At 51.3% G+C, this 15491-nt stretch overlaps 8 protein-coding genes across 8 annotated transcripts; 4 read left to right on the top strand and 4 right to left on the bottom strand.

Moving 5' to 3' along the window:
- Positions 1-352: 352 nt before the first annotated feature.
- On the top strand, positions 353-3069 carry BJY04DRAFT_225135 (BRCT domain-containing protein; the record flags this gene model as incomplete). The annotated part of the gene is made up of 4 exons (XM_073718146.1): positions 353-436; positions 491-927; positions 983-2363; positions 2410-3069. The coding sequence occupies 4 exons, from the start codon at positions 353-355 to the stop codon at positions 3067-3069; spliced, it is 2562 nt and encodes an 853-aa protein (XP_073564161.1).
- A 125-nt stretch (positions 3070-3194) lies between these two features.
- Positions 3195-3882, bottom strand: BJY04DRAFT_212154 (ESCRT-II subunit protein VPS25; the record flags this gene model as incomplete). Its single annotated transcript, XM_073714507.1, has 3 exons — positions 3195-3307; positions 3355-3430; positions 3484-3882. The coding sequence occupies 3 exons, from the start codon at positions 3880-3882 to the stop codon at positions 3195-3197; spliced, it is 588 nt and encodes a 195-aa protein (XP_073564160.1).
- Positions 3883-4058: 176 nt separating this feature from the next.
- trm8 (tRNA (guanine46-N7)-methyltransferase) lies at positions 4059-5327 on the top strand (the record flags this gene model as incomplete). Its single annotated transcript, XM_073718353.1, has 3 exons — positions 4059-4296; positions 4386-4573; positions 4654-5327. Exons 1-3 carry the CDS (start codon positions 4130-4132, stop codon positions 5325-5327), a joined length of 1029 nt encoding a protein of 342 aa, XP_073564159.1. The 5' UTR covers positions 4059-4129.
- Positions 5328-5357: 30 nt separating this feature from the next.
- BJY04DRAFT_212152 (pyridoxal phosphate-dependent decarboxylase family protein) lies at positions 5358-6905 on the bottom strand (the record flags this gene model as incomplete). The annotated part of the gene is made up of 2 exons (XM_073714506.1): positions 5358-6742; positions 6818-6905. 2 exons carry the CDS (start codon positions 6903-6905, stop codon positions 5358-5360), a joined length of 1473 nt encoding a protein of 490 aa, XP_073564158.1.
- Positions 6906-7223: 318 nt separating this feature from the next.
- BJY04DRAFT_225131 (S-adenosyl-L-methionine-dependent methyltransferase) lies at positions 7224-8621 on the bottom strand (the record flags this gene model as incomplete). Its single annotated transcript, XM_073718145.1, has 3 exons — positions 7224-7727; positions 7799-8302; positions 8355-8621. The coding sequence occupies 3 exons, from the start codon at positions 8619-8621 to the stop codon at positions 7224-7226; spliced, it is 1275 nt and encodes a 424-aa protein (XP_073564157.1).
- Positions 8622-9056: 435 nt separating this feature from the next.
- On the top strand, positions 9057-10034 carry tpcM (methyltransferase tpcM; the record flags this gene model as incomplete). Its single annotated transcript, XM_073718144.1, has 1 exon — positions 9057-10034. One exon carries the CDS (start codon positions 9057-9059, stop codon positions 10032-10034), a length of 978 nt encoding a protein of 325 aa, XP_073564156.1.
- Positions 10035-10337: 303 nt separating this feature from the next.
- Positions 10338-12147, top strand: BJY04DRAFT_226143 (NAD(P)/FAD-dependent oxidoreductase; the record flags this gene model as incomplete). Its single annotated transcript, XM_073718352.1, has 5 exons — positions 10338-10462; positions 10528-10664; positions 10714-11130; positions 11183-11764; positions 11855-12147. The coding sequence occupies 5 exons, from the start codon at positions 10338-10340 to the stop codon at positions 12145-12147; spliced, it is 1554 nt and encodes a 517-aa protein (XP_073564155.1).
- Positions 12148-12206: 59 nt separating this feature from the next.
- On the bottom strand, positions 12207-15227 carry BJY04DRAFT_204053 (LIM domain protein). The gene is made up of 2 exons (XM_073713437.1): positions 12689-15227; positions 12207-12632 (listed from the first exon to the last, which is right to left on the bottom strand). The coding sequence occupies exons 1-2, from the start codon at positions 14834-14836 to the stop codon at positions 12306-12308; spliced, it is 2475 nt and encodes an 824-aa protein (XP_073564154.1). The 5' UTR covers positions 14837-15227; the 3' UTR covers positions 12207-12305.
- Between the last annotated feature and the right edge of the window lie 264 nt (positions 15228-15491).

The following is a 15491-nucleotide window of genomic DNA, read 5'->3' as shown; positions in this document are numbered from 1 at the left end:
GGGCGCTCTAGCATTGAGCTACGAAGAGCACGATCATGAGGAAGCGATATACTAGACTTCGCTGAAAAGGTTGAGAAGATGACGGCCTCGAGATGAGTGGAAGATGCGATGCCACGATAAAGCACGTGATCTGGCGTCGCGCGTCTTGCCTTCGGCGAGCGCGTAGTTTTGCCCGCGATAATGCTTAACACATTATTGATCGAATACTTTGACTACTACTTGAGACTCTGGACAATCTCGTCAAATTCGATTATCGCACGCTGCCATCACTTACACCAGCTCTCTCTTTGCAACGGTCTCCAACCGTTGACTGAACAGTTTTGCGCATCTCAATCGCCGTTGTTTTCCCGCCATGGCGGGCAATGTTGGACTATTCGAGCAGTGCAAGGTCTGCATAGTTTGCTCAAAAGACCTTGTCCCAGACACCGCGCAAGAGGTTTGTATAAATGCGACAGGATACAGAACAGCAGCTCACTAATAATTTTGTTAGCTTGCGGCCACATTAGAGGACTATGGCGGCGAGGCAGTCATCTACGAGGCCCCCGCCAAATTCCCAGATCTCGCGGAGTTCAGTCATATCATGTCTACTACTATCGACTTTCCGGAATTCGACGCTGCGAACGAGGCCCTGATACCCGTCATCAAACCCCAGTGGATGATGGCATCACTCACGAAGAGAAAACTCGCCAATCCACGCCAATTCAGCCCGGACCCAAGACTCTTCTTGAACGATGTTGTGGTTACGTGCGGCGATATTCCCGAGGGCGATAAAGATGCAATTATTGGGGGAGTTCTGGCAAAGGGTGGTCTTTACAACAGCAAGCTTTCTCAAATGTGTACTCATCTTGTTGATTTGACCATCGATTCCGACAAGGCTCGGTTTATTAAAGATCGAAACATGAACGTCAAAATTGTGCTTCCTCATTGGTAAGTTAAGCTTTTCCTTGAATCCTGATTGATCGTTCTTGGACTGATGATTCAGGTTCGATGACTGCCTGAAACTCGGACGCAGAATCGATGAACGTCCATATACACTTCCTGACCCCGAAATCCTGCGATCAGAGCCAGATGCGCCCATCCGTCCGAGAGAAAGCCGCGATATACTCGGCGCTTCCACCCCAGAGCCCACTACTTTACCGACTCCTATCACATCTCCTGTCAAGCCCAAGCTAAGTGTTTTTCGTGACAAGGTCTTCGTGCTTTCTCCAGATTTAGGGATCGGTGCACATCTGCGTGAGACGATCACTGAATTGATTGAAGAAGGCGGAGGTAGCGTGGCATCTGAAGTGTCAAAGGCAACAACTTTAGTGTGCCGTTACCGCGAAGGCCTATCTTATCGTCTAGCTTCGAGGTTGAACAAGGATGTGGGAAATCTTGCTTGGTTGTATCATTTGATGACTTACAACACTTGGACTTCCCCTTACCGACGGCTGCTACATTATCCAGTCCCCCGTACTCCAATCCCAGGATTCGAGAAGATGAAGATCAGTTTGTCAAATTACATTGGCGAAGCACGCTCTTATCTGGAGAATCTGATCACTGCCACGGGTGCAGAGTGTACCAAAACCTTGAGACAAGAAAACACACATCTAGTAACTGCCCACGACAACAGCGAGAAGTGTAAGGCGGCCAAGGAATGGGGGTTGGAGGTGGTGAACCACTTGTGGTTGGAAGAAAGCTACGCAAAATGGAAGGCGCTACCCATCTCCGACCCCCGCTATCACCACTTTCCCCGCCGAACAAACCTGGGCGAGGTTGTCGGTCAAACGAAGTTGGATAGAGCTTCTCTAGAGAGCATGTTCTTTGCATCACCTGAAGAGGCTCTTGAAGCACCTGCTCCAAAGAAAGCCACCAAAAGTAAAGATAAAAACGCTGCAGGCAGAAAGGCCTTGAGCTCAACGGACATGGATGAGAACATGGTGTCTGACACCACCAACGCCACACCCAGGGTTGGAAGGTCCAAGAGAATAACGGACAACAAAAATCTGCAGACTCCTGCCCGCACCCGTTTGGTGTCTGATGACAAAGAAAATGACACCCCGTCATCTACGAGCAGTCGAAAGTCGAAGGAGGCGGCAACAGCCAGACTGCACGAGATTGCACCAGACATCGCCCTGTACGAAAAGGAGAAGAAACGTGTTGGTGGTGTTATCTATGGCGGGCGGAGGGTAAACGACGAAGATCGAGTTGTCTTAAATAATGGCAAAAAACGGACGTCCATGGAGGCTCAATCGGAGAGCGAGGAAGAGGAAACTGCAGAAGCCAAACGGCAGAAGAAATCCAGGCCTCCTATCACAATGCATCTACTTATCACCGGCTACCAGAAGTGGGTGGGAAACCAAAAGAAAGAAGATGCCGACAAGGTTTGTCATTCTGCATCCCAAACATACAGATAACTAACATACCTAGCGCCAACTCCGTGATCTTGGTATCATGGTCGTTCAAGATGCACGCAAGTGTTCCCATCTGGCCGCTCCGTCCGTCCTTCGAACGCCAAAATTTGTCAACGCGCTTGCGTACGGACCAGTGATCGTTCAAGTCGAATTCATCACCCAGTGCCTAAAGAAAGACGAGCTCTTGGATCCCAAAGACTTCCTCCTCAATGACAAAGAAGCTGAAGCGCGGTTCGGCTTCTCATTAGAGCAGTCCAATACCAATGCGAAAAAGAACAAAAACAAACTTCTGCAAGGGTATCATATCTATTGTGTTGAGACTATTCGTGGAGGATTCGATGCGTTCAAGTCGATCGTCGACGCAAATGGAGGACAATGCACCCTTTTTCGCGGCCGTGTATCGTACCAGTCCAAACGCGAAGAAAGCGAGGATGAGAGTGAGCATGAGGAGCACTCGAGCCGAGGAGAGGTGTATCTTTTGAGTAGCGTTGCCCCAGAGCATCAGAAGCTATGGGCTCGTTTCCGACAGCTAGTCCTCAACATGGGTAAAACCCCACGGATTGTTCGAGTGGATTGGCTTCTCGACATGGCCATGTCCCAGGAGCCGCATGCTGCTGAAGATTATGAACTCAACGAACAGACGGTGGAACACAATCAGAGAAGTGAGTGGTGTTGATGTGACTTATGATACCTGGTGTGGTTTTGAAATGTCTTATCTGGAGTTTTGTACCGTGTATCGCATATTAGCATAGCAGGCTTGTCGGCGAGTTGCGACATTTAAGAAACACCCCGTATGGCGGTTCAGAAGAATTTTACTCCCTCTTGGCCTTCGCTGCCGAAAACTTGTGCCTTGCCCTGCTTGACGAGAATATTCAGTGACCTCATCATCACATCCGTATCCATCCCATGCCATTCTCTCTCAGTCAGTATCACATGCATCCCATAAGTGAAAACCACATACCCTGCGAAGCCGTCGCCTCCCCCTCAAGCAGCTCATAAACTGTGAGAACAACATTCTTCTGCCCGGTACTCTCGACCTGCCCACTGTCAGCCTTCATCAGTTCCAATTGACCTAGGACAGAAAACATACCCAGTCCGCAATAATCCCCGCCCACTCCTCCGGCCTCTTCCACCAAATCCAGACAACTCCCTTCCAAGCAGCGCCAGCACTATCAACCCATTCCGCCCTCTTCCCTCCGCCCGCCTCTTCCTCACCCTTACTCATCCAATCCAGCACGGTCCTTGCATCACCTAGGCTCAGCTGTCTCTTCAGATTGGCGTTCCGAAACAACGGCGACTCGAGGGCTTCGGCGAGCGTGAGCTTAAAGATTCTGTGGTGCCGGCACCAAGATTGAATCAGGTTTGACCAGATTTTGAACTGCTCGACACGGCTGTTGGCGTTTGGCTGAATGGAGTATAAGGGAGGGTAGGAGTGGCGTGCGGGGAAGCGGAAGGGGGTCGTCGTCGTTGTTGAGAGTATAGTTGCCATTTTGATGCTCTAAATTTCGAGATAGAATGAAGGAATGCTAAAGAGAGAGGTAGACAAGTGTAGAAGCTGAGGAAGTTGAGATGGATGCGGGGAAGTCGTTTCAGTGTCCGCTCCGCGCCGCAGCGCCAAAAAGTGACGTCCGTCCGCTAGAAAAAAAATTCCGCCTCGACGACCAGCCTTGAGTCGACGCGCCTCGCACAACCGCACTTGATTTATTAAAACCTCTATAACTATACCATACGGTATAATGGGTGCCGCCGCCAAAAAAGCAAAGCGCGCGGAGGTCCGCCAGAAAATCGCTGCTGCGGTGTCGAGTGATGGAACCCCCGCCGCGGAGGTCATGAAGCTGCCGCAGAAGAAATACTATCGGCAGCGCGCTCACGCAAATCCATTCTCGGATCATTTGTTGGATTAGTATGTCTCTCAGTCATCTTTTCTCATCTCGTTGGTCGAAGCGAGGACAATCAAGTACGAGCTTGAGGCTAATTGATTGTTCTATGTAGCCCTCTCAGCCCAGCACATATGGACTGGAGCGCACATTACCCGGCTTATGTGAACCCGGACACTACGCAGACAAATGCGGCTGGAGCGAGGAAGTTATTGAAGGATGTGGAGGTTGTGGATATTGGATGTGGTTTTGGCGGGTTGCTTGTTGGTCTTGCGCCTGTGTTGCCCGATACACTTATGGTTGGTATGTTTAAGTCAATAGCTCAGTGGGACCGTGAACAGGGTCGGAAAGAGCAAGACTAAAAGCTAACGAGACATGAACAGGAATGGAAATTCGGGCCCAAGTGACCGAATACCTGACGACACGCATCCAAGCCCTCCGCAACCAACAAACACATCTCAAGTCCCACCCGCCTTCAGAAACCTCAACCCCTGCTCCAGCCCCTCCCACTGCGCCGTCAACCCAAGATCCCCGCGCTGAAGCCACACCAGACGCCGAATCTTTCCCTACAACTCTGGTTCCCGGCGGCTATCAAAACATCACGGCCATCCGTGCCAACACGATGAAATTCTTCCCCAACTTCTTTGCTCGCGGACAGCTCTCCAAGATCTTTATTTGTTTCCCTGATCCGCACTTCAAGGCGCGGAAGCACAAGGCGCGCATTGTTAGTGAGACTCTGAATGCGGAGTACGCTTATACGTTGAAGGCCGGGGGCTTACTCTACACTATTACGGATGTGGAAGAATACCACTGGTGGATTCTACGGCACTTTGGGTACAGCGCTCCTGGAGACGAGGTACCAGAGGTAGAGGCAGAGGGAGAGCAAGATACAGGTGTGCGGGAGCTGTTCGAGAGGTTGACAGACGAGGAGCTAGCGAGTGATGAGTGTGTCACGGTTATGAGCGAGGCCACAGAGGAGAGTAAGAAGGTTACTCGGAATAAGGGAAACAAGTATGTCGCCGTCTTCCGGAGGAAGAGCAACCCAGAATGGCCATAGTCATCTGCGCTATATATATCTATCATCTTTCTATGCAACAATATGACCATTTGATACCTGGCCCCAGCCATCCATCGCCAGTTCCCTCGCAGCTTTATCCATCTCCGCCACAAACTCCCTCACATCCTCATCCGTCGTCAACGGATTGATCATACAAAACCTCAGCGCAACCCTCCCCACAAACTTCGTTGTAGAGATAGCAGCCACATTCCTCTCAATCAACTTCCCTGGAACCCCCGCATTGATCCTATCCAACTCCCCCTCCCCTTTGTTATCCCCAACCCCAATATATCTCACATTCAAAATCGCCATACAAGCCGGCGCAACAACCTCCCACCCCTCGACCCCCCTAACACACTCCTCCGCCAACTCAGCCGACTCAAACCCCCGATCAATCATGTTCCCCAACGTCTCCAATCCCAGAACCTGCATCGAGAACCAAAGCCGCATATGCCGTGCCGGCCTCGTCAATTCAATCCCATAGTTCCACAAATTCGGCATCTCCTCATCACCCTCAAGATCCACAGCCACATCGTTTCCATTCGGAGTCCCATTCTCATCCTCACCGTTCTCAAGCCGGTCAGTATCCGGCATGAACACCGCCGAATCTGCAAAACTGCCCCTGAGATGCTTCTTCTCCCGGACAAGAACAACCCCACACCCGTACGTCTGGAAGAGCCACTTGTGCGCGTCCCAAGCTACACTATCTGCCCTGTCTATGCCCTCAAGGAGATGAGCGAGGGAATTCGAGAGTGCAGCGGAAGCACCGAAGGCGCCGTCAACATGCATCCAGAGATTATACCTGGAGCAGATTTCTGAGATGTCGAGGAGCGGGTCGATGGCCCCCGTGCTTGTTGTTCCTGCTGTTGCGACGACAAGGAAGGGCCTGAGGCCCGCTGCTTTGTCTTGCAGAATGGAGTTCTCGAGAGCGGGAATGGACATGCGGAAGGAGGCATCGCAGGGGACGAGCCGAATCTGGGACTGGAGGATGCCGATGATGCGGAGGGCTTTGGGGATGCAGAAGTGTGTTTGGGTTGAGATGTATACCACGCCCTTTGCCCTGTCGTTGTTGGCTAGCATTTGGTCTCGGGCCAGGATGAGAGCTGTTAGGTTTGCCATTGAGCCTCCGGAGACGAAGATGCCTCCTGCTGTTGAGGCGGGGAGACCGAGTTTTTCGGATAGGAACTTGGTTAGAGAGAGTTCGACGGCTGTGATGGCTGGGCCGGCTTCGAAGCTTCCAGAGAAGACATTGTAGCATGATGTGAGCAGGTCGCCGAGGAAGGAAAGGGGAGTGACAGGGGATGGGATGTAGGAGAAGAAACGTGGGTGGTTGACGGATGCGCGCAGGGAGAAGATCTCATGCGCTTCGGTTAGGACTTCAGTGAGGGGTCGCGGGGTGAGGCCTGGGGTCAGGACTGCTGGTGAGGTTAAAGAGGAGAGGGCTTCGGGTGTTGGGTGGTTGGTTATGGCGGATTGTCCGGTTGTTTGACCCTTGGTGAGGCTCGTGTGCAACGTGTAAAGAGCGTCCCAAGTTTCTTTTGGGATGGGGGTGTACGCTGGCATGGGACTGTCGGGCATTTTGGGGTGTAAAGGGTGTAGAAGAGCTGGGTAAAGATGGTGACTGCATTTCACCGTGTGCACTGGTGGGACTTTGGAGGATAATAAGAGCCCCTCGAAGGAGCTTCAGCTTGCAGGATACGTATCTCCATGCAGTCAATGCGTCGTGATATGGCTATTGCATTGGCCTATCAGGTATCCACAGGTATCTGTCTAGTTCATATGAAGCGATAGGCAACGTAACAGGGGCTTAGCCGGAGTACTCTAGCCTCTGTCCATCAATGTCGCAATCAATACAATGCTTTAATAAGGAGATCCTGAGTACAGTAAATCTACAGACTATGCATAAACCCACTCAATAACCGACATCGAACTCCCCGGCGGCGTTATACTTCCCACGAACTTGAACCTCTCGTCAGCCCTAGAAACCAACTCTATGTAGTCATCTAGTGACCTCTCCTTCGCATCCAACAGCGCGAGCATCTGCATATCTCGAAGTCTATATGTTCTCTCCTCAAAATGACCTACCTCATCTTTGCGACCCACGGGACCCAGGTACTCATTCACAAGTAATCGGGCTCCCTTACGCAAAGCTGGCTTAAGGGCTTGTACTATACGTACCACGGCTTCATCAGACCAATTGTGGAAGATGTACCGAATGAAGAAGGCATCTGGAGGGGAGATTGTTTGGGGGGTGAAGAAATCATGGTGCTGGAAGCAGATCTGGTTTAAAGCCTTCTTCGAACTGGGAAGACGGTCGTGGTATAGATCCTGCACAAGGAACCTGATCTTGGGGAATTTCTCGACAATAGCCATACTGATGTGCCCTGTCGAGCCTCCGACCTGTTTCGTTCACGCCAGTGAGTAATCAAATCTTTCGCCTGATCACCAAGGGCTTCGCTCCAATGACTTACATCAACTACCATTCCACCCTCCAGCTTTGCCCAATTGAAACCTGAAACTGCATGCATCGGGCTCAGTCTTGAGTCCCCGAGCTCTGTAGCCATGTTTTCTCCAAAGATTTTATCAAGTTCGGGGTGTTTCTTCTGATACTCCCACATTGTGTCTTCGGTGCCGTATGCTATGTTGAACGCCGCCGTTCTACTATCTTGACCAGTAGTAGGGATGGCCTCAACCAGTCTCACAGCAGATAACAACGGTACCTCAGCACTCCAACTCATTGCCACACCAATATCACCGCGAGCTAGAGCTGCCGAGGCTGCAGTGTGACAAACATGCCCAGGTGGTTGCTCACGGAAGATGCCGTTGGTTATAGAGTAGCGGATGATGCGGGTGAGAATATCCTGGTTCACATTGGTTTCCGTAGCCAGATCCTTGAAAGATATTGAGGAGCCGAAGGGAACGAATTGTGGTAATTTGAGCTTGACAATTGCGCGCATGGTACCGCTGTCGATGGGCTGTACGCTAGTAAGTATCAAGGTAGATTACGCGGGGGGATGACCGACATACTGCATTGCTAACAAGGGCCCTAATATGCTCTGAAGGCCCCAAAACCAGTCGCTGAAGGCTTGTTAGAGTATCCAGCAAGGCGTACCTGGCTTTTTGAATTTGAGCGCCTTCAGGGCCAGTCTCAGTGTAGTCGTCGAGGGCATCTTCGTCCCAGGTCTGTAGTGGTATGCCATTCTGCGCTAGTAGAGAGGACAGCTCATTGGTATGATGAAGGATATCGGTTGCAAGGCTAATCAATGGATTGTGTTGTAAAGAGATTGAGCCCATGTTGATGGTAAGTTGGAAGCACAAAGTGGAGGAACAGGTGGGAGACACAGTTTGCAGGTCAGCTGCCTCCCTTCTTTTCAAGAATGGCTTTTCTTTCGTCCCACTGCTTCTGCTTCAAAATGGGAGTGGTTTCCAAGGTTTTGGGCTGCAGAAGTTAATCTTGCATTAGCGCATCTAGATAGATCAGACGATGCAGAGGCTAGGTTCAATGGCCTTGCATGCGAGATACGAGACACCAATGACCTCCCATCAGCCCAGTTACTCTTCTCCAACTCAAGATAGCGGTGAAAGATAGTCAGCACGCCACATTTCTCATCTGCAGCGTTGCCTGGACATGTAACGACCATGTGCATTGAGTCGGTATCTCGTAGAAGATAAACAAACTGCGAGTTCCTTGGTCTCATAGTAACCAGCTGTACCTGGATACTGCACATCATGGCCCTCCAAAGCTCGCACACCGACCCCAATCAGAAAGCCCTGGGTTTCCAAGGTCAAGGCTTTGACTGGGCGCAGTATGTCAAGTACAGACCCGTCTATCCTGCCTCCTTTTACTCAAGGCTGTACTCCTATCATCGCTCTTCTTCTGAGCTCAACACATTCAACACAGCTCATGACGTTGGTGCTGGTGCAGGGATAGTCTCGGAGCATCTCGCGCGTCAGTTCAAAAATGTCATTGTCTCGGAGCCCAACAATGACTTTCTCGCCATCGCCAAGTCGCGCCTTGCACTGCTTTTTCCAGGAAAAGAAAATGCAGCAGCCTTGACATTCCATGCCGAACGTGCAGAGAACTCGTCCGTGATGTCTGCAACCGTTGAGCTAATCACAATCAGCGAAGCACTGCACTGGACAGATATCCCGGCTACGATAGCTGAATTCTCTCGCCAGCTGAAGCCCCACGGGACCCTCTGCATTGTCCATTATGGGCCCATCTGGATCCTAGACAATGTGGCCGCTCAGACCGCTTGGGAGGGGCTTTTTTCTGACGTGGTGAGAAAGTTATTTTCCCGGCCGGGCGAGTCGATGGAGGTATACCGGCGGTCAACAAGGGTTATGGCCACGGGATTCGACAATGTCGTTTTCCCAGCGAGTGATTGGAGAGAAGGTGTGAAGAGGATCTTCACAAACACTGGTGGGGACAGGAAGAAACTTGGATTTGCCAGGGAGTGCGAGGAGGAAGAGGATGCGGTGGGAGTTGCCGAGGGACAGGATCAGAGGGTCTTTGTGGAGGATGATGAGGATTGGATTGTTCGAGATTGTGACTTGACTTGGCTGCAGAGCACATTCACTTCTTACGTGCCTGGAAAGAAAGTTGAGGATGATCTGGCAAGGTGGGAGGAGATGGAGCGGGCGTTGGGAGGGAAGACGGTCACTGTTGCTTGGCCCAGTGTCGTGATTCTCGCCACCAAGAGATGATCAATAATCTGTCACTGAGGAGTACCTGTATTGAAACATCAGAATCGTGCTGTCAACACTCTTTCTTGAAGCCACCAGGATCACCCAACTATACCTCCGGCAAGGAGCTGCAAAGGTAGCTTGAGCTTCTGCAACTAGAATCCTCCTCCATCCATCTAGATCTGCCATTCAACTGAAGCCTAGACAAGACTTGGAGCTGTCAACTCATGTGACACAACATTGCATATGCATATATAACTCTTCGCCGAGGAAACAGACATAACATGCGAACTTCAAGTCTCCGATCACTCTTCCACGCCCACAATGTCTATCCCAGAGGATTGCACTGTCCTAGTCATAGGTGGCGGACCAGGGGGATCTTACGCAGCCTCAGTGCTAGCCAGAGAAAACATCGACACTGTTTTGTTAGAGGCTGAGTACTTCCCCAGGCAAGTGGTGCATTTCTGCCTACTCCAGACACGGATGCAGCGACTAACACCGGAGCCCATTGCAGGTATCATATCGGCGAGAGCCTCCTTCCCTCAACTCGGGAGTTTCTCAAGTTCATCGATTTGTACGATAGGTTCGAAAGCCACGGCTTTAAGCATAAGAACGGGGCTTCGTTCACATATAATAGCAAGCCTGCCGCATGTACGCTTATTCCGCACCCATCTGACAATAAACCTTACAAAGTCTTCAGATACCAATTTCCTTCCCTTCGGGGGGCACGCTTGGAATGTTATCCGCTCTGAGGCGGATCATATCTTCTTCCAGCATGCCGGAGAGTCTGGTGCCAGAACCTTTCAGGGTGTCAAGGTGGAATCTCTCGAGTTCAATACTGAGAACGGTTACACCAAGTCCGGCCTAGGACAAGGGCTTGGGCGGCCGGTCTCAGCTAAATGGACACGCAAAGACGATGGACTAGCTGGGACGATCCGGTTCAAGTACCTCGTCGATGCGAGTGGGAGGGCTGGTATAGTGAGTACAAAGTATCTCAAGAACCGCCGCTTCAACGAGGGACTGAAGAACATCGCTGTGTGGGGATACTTTGAGGGAGCGGCTACCTATGGGGCTGGGACTCCAGCGGAGGGAGGGCCGTTCTTTCCTAGGCTGGAGGGTTTGTTGGCCTTTAATCGGAATACTATGGATGGTACTGATCGATTGCACAGACGGATCAGGCTGGGCCTGGTTCATCCCCCTGCACAACAATACCACCTCCGTGGGCCTAGTCATGAACCAGACTAGTTACGCCCTGAAGAAGAAACAGATGCCTCCGCGCTCCAGCAGCAAAGATTTCTTTCTTGCACATCTCAACTCCGCACCTGGCCTCGCTGACCTTCTCACCTCCGCGACCCTTACCACGACCCCATCCACAACAACTGCAGAATCCAGCAAAGACGGCGACATAAAATCAACAACGGACTGGTCTTACAGCGCAACAGCTTACTCCCTCCCATATACACGCATAGTCGGTGACGCTGGGTGTTTTATCGATCCCCTCTTCTCGTCCGGCGTGCATATAGCCCTAACAGGCGCTCTGACTGCGGCAGCGTCTATCTGCGGTAGCATTAGGGGTCACTGTAGTGAGCCCCAAGCGGCATCCTTCCATTCAACAGAGATCAGAGAAGTCTATACGAGGTTTTTGTTAGTTGTCACGAGTGCCTATGCGCAGATCAGGGGAAGGGAGGGGGATGTGTTGAATGAGTATAAGGAAAGGGATTTTGGGCGGGCGTTTGGATTTTTGAGGCCGAGTAAGTCTCCATCGGTTCGTTGTTTCTTTTTTTCTCCCTTTTCGTCTTTGCTTGTGTTATCGAATGCTAATAGAATCCCTGTTGTGATAGTCATTCAAGGGGCTGTCGAACTCAACCAGGAGAAACTCACAGCAGAAGAAGTCAACGAGTCCGTCTCTTTCTGCCTCAAGGTGATTGAAAAGGTAGATCCGAGCATTGCTTCCGCGGAGGGGAAGACACTGTGTGAGGATGAATTCGGGCAGTTAGCTTGTGACCGGATTAAGAAAGCTGAGATGAAAGCTGGGATCCAGAAATTTGAGAAGGAGGTTATAAATGGGATGACGATGAATCTTGAACGGGGAAGATTAGGCCTGAAGACGATCCTTGAGAATGGGACCTGCTGAGAGTTATTTGGATATCGTTAAATTTAATCAATCTAATACATGAAATAGAAGAAGAAAATCATCATATCGTAAGACCTCGCTCGATGCGTATGCAATAAGACAAAAGGAGATGCGGCATAAATACCAATGTAAAAAAAAAAAGAGGGAGAAATGGAAGTTCAAGCCCGAGGCGCATTCTTCAAACGAATACCCTCGCACCTCTCACAAACAGCCAGCTGAACCGGTCCTCCAATAATTCTGCCCTTCGCCGTACGCCTTGGCTCACCTTCGCGAACAAAGTACCGGCCTTCAGCACCAAAACCATCACCACATTCATGGCAGACGAAGCACTGATCGTGCCATCTGCTGCCGACTGCGGTGATGACAACATCGTCGAGGACGGGCTTCTTGCAACCCTGGCACGTAGGGGCGGTTCTACGGGAGTGACATCCCAGACACCACGCATAGCCATCCTTCTCTACAAATGGTGTGTCGGAGCTGAAGGGCTGCATGGAAAATTAGATTAGCTTAATCTCTAGATGTGGGTGAAAGAGGGACGTACGTCACCACATTCGGCGCAGAAGAAGTGGCCGACGTGCCATTCAGCTCCGCATGCGACGACAACTTCTCCTTCAATGGGTGTCTTGCAGCTTTTACATCGCGGACTGAAGAGTTCGTGAAAGTCGAGGTGGCAGTAGAAGCGTAGAGCGAGGGCATCTTCGTCCTCGGGGGTCTGTGCGATTCGTTCGTTTCGCTTCGCGTCCGGCTCCTGGTAAAATGCCACGCACTCTAGAGCTGTGTGACAGTGGTGACAGGTGAAACATTCTGTGTGAAAGCGCGTACCGGCAGCAGTGACAACCTTGCCAGCGATTGGAAGAGAGCATGCTTCACATGATGCAGTGGGAACGCCAGCACGGGAGTAGGTAGACATCCAACGATCTTGAGAGGGCAGGAATTTTCTCAATCCGGAGCCCGGTCGTTGACGCTCTTTTGGATTTGACGGGGGCTTTGGCGGTTGCTTATGGCTTTTGGTAGGACTCATTTCGGCTAATGTTGGTTCTTTGTCGTCCGGCAGGTTGATGACTGGGACGGAAGGCGGCTCAGATACCTCAATCACTGGTGGAGCGGGGGCAACTTGAATCTCTGGTAATTCCCTCTTCGGAGGGCTCTGGGCTACGGTCGGTTCCCATGTCGGGTCGAAGCTGACTATAGGCCGGCCGGTGCGATCACTCACTGCAGTGGGCATCGGAAGTTTTGAGCTGCGGTCTGATCTCTTCTTACTCGTAGCTGCTCTGATGTCGTCGCTGCGAATTTCGAGTCCGTCCTTGGTTGGAACCGATTCGCAACTCTCTTGCTTTGTAATTGGGTCTGACTGAGACGTCGCATTGGTCTTGTAGTCCGGCTTCTTAGACTGCGTGGGTGGGTGCTTATGGAGCTCAAAGCGAGATAGTTTATCAACAAATGGGATGCTGCCGAACCGACTTGGTAAAGGCCGGGATCCTTGGGGAAGGGCATTGCGTGGTTTCGTTCGGAGCGCCGAGTCAGATCTTGAGAACCTGGAACGTTCATCATGATCACGGTCGAGAGCATTCGGCTCCTCGTATATTTGGTCTCTGGGGTTCCTGAAAATGCCTCTGGACGAGTCATTATTTACCCCCACGAGCCCTAGCCCAGTGTCATTCGTTTGTTCCTGCTGCGGCAGCGCAAAATTGACCTTCAAGTTCTTCCTTGGAATACCACTTGTTATACGGGCCGGACTCTCCTCACCCAAGTCCGTCACGTCAGTCTCTGGGTCTTCTTGGGGGGGGTGGTTTCTGAATGACAAGCGATGACTGTCACGCCACGAGCTTCGCGATTCGCTACGGGCTGCGGGAGACGGATTCTGCACTTCGGCATTGTGTGGCTTTTTCATATCTGGATTCCGATATGGCGCATAGGGATTTTTAAATGCAAGCCCGGGGTTTTGATGCTTCCAGACCAACTCTGTAGCTTCATCCTGCGCATCTTCGTGGATACGAATCTCATCATCGATGCCCATGCCTTGCAATGCGTCTCGTAACGACCGTGCTTCCTCTTTCTCTATTCGGCGTTGGGGGCTCTCGCGGTATGTGGGTGTTTGAGCGCTTGAAGCTGTTCGAGAAAACGCTCGAGTCGGAGAGACATTCTTCCGAACGGGCACAATTCGAGGCTCTGAAGCTAAAGGACGACCGGCAGAGCTGCCGTAGCTGTTGCGGAACGAAACAGGACGATGATTAGAAAGGGCACTAGTAGCCCTCGGTCGTTCAATTTCCGCTGGCGAAGCGGCTGAAGAAGTCCTTGAGAAGCTGTAATTCGACATCGCAGACGTCGCTCTGGGCGGGAGGTCGTTTCGTGGTTTTGAGGGTGAGTCTGTTCTTCCCGGTAATGGTCGTGATCCAGTCGGCCGTGTAGGGCGGTTGGTACGCAGGTCTTTCAGGTAATTAGCTGTGCAAAACGGGCGAGGTGTCAGCAGAGAAGCAAAAGAAAAGAACGCAAGGACGAAGTCAAGATAAAGCTCCAGAAGTACAACGTCAACAATGTCAAAAGACTTGAGGAATGCCAAGAATATGCCAGCAATGTTGTACCTACCTATGCCCTCATTCGAGAAGTAGCTCGGACCGGTAGGGGGGGTAACCTTCCGCTGAGATTCTCTGCCTTTATTGTTCTGAGGTTGAGGAGATCTGTGGAGCATTTTGAACGGAGATCAATGCCTTTAAATGTCATAACATTGGAAAAGATAGGTCTGAAACGAGAGCTGTATCGAGCAAGCGTGACGCTCGTGTCGGTCTGGTATCGGGGTCGAGGTCCCGCGCAGCAGCCAATAAGCGTGAACTCGGGGGCTGGGAGAGGATGAAGTGGACAATGAAAGTGGAATTGGGCACAAAAGAGCGTGGAGCGATTCCAAACCGGAAGAGTTTCTCGTCAATAATAGAGAACAGAATCGAATAAACGAAAGGCAATGGGGTTGAAGAGGAGCAGTGAGTTGAGTGACTCCATGACATCCTTTGGTAAACAAGGATGGGTGCCTCGGAGACAAGAGCCCAACTCTCCACTCCGACTCAGCTCACGTGACTAGGTGAGGGGTCGGTCAACATTGAGCAAGACAACATCGATCAACAATCCATCTTGCTCGATGTGCGAGTCTTTGGTGCTTGCTCACGGGTGCCAATTGGCTCTCATGTTCTCAAATGTTATCTGCTGTCGTGTAAGCGACCAGAGACGTGGACTGCACACTGCAGGCTCGACCTGGAAACTCCACCTGGTGGGTCGCACTTAGATAGTACATAGTCCGTGCTTCAGACCGATGCAAATCTAGATCGAGCCTCAGTCGATGACTCGATGGCGAT

Source organism: Aspergillus karnatakaensis (genome assembly GCF_047715665.1).
Source record: "Aspergillus karnatakaensis strain CBS 102800 unplaced genomic scaffold BJY04scaffold_116, whole genome shotgun sequence".
NCBI classification, from domain to species: domain Eukaryota; kingdom Fungi; phylum Ascomycota; class Eurotiomycetes; order Eurotiales; family Aspergillaceae; genus Aspergillus; species Aspergillus karnatakaensis.
The sequence above is the reverse complement of the archived record's forward strand: the minus strand, read 5'-3'. Positions and strand labels throughout refer to the sequence as shown.

What these genes read in the sequence shown, in the direction of transcription:
- BJY04DRAFT_204053 (XM_073713437.1), bottom strand. Translation starts at nt 14,836, where the DNA reads ATGCTCCACAGATCTCCTCAACCTCAGAACAATAAAGGCAGAGAATCT. An exon ending in TCTGCGCCGAATGTGGTGAC is followed by an intron (nt 12,633 to 12,688) that starts GTACGTCCCTCT and finishes TTTTCCATGCAG; the next exon opens with CCCTTCAGCTCCGACACACC.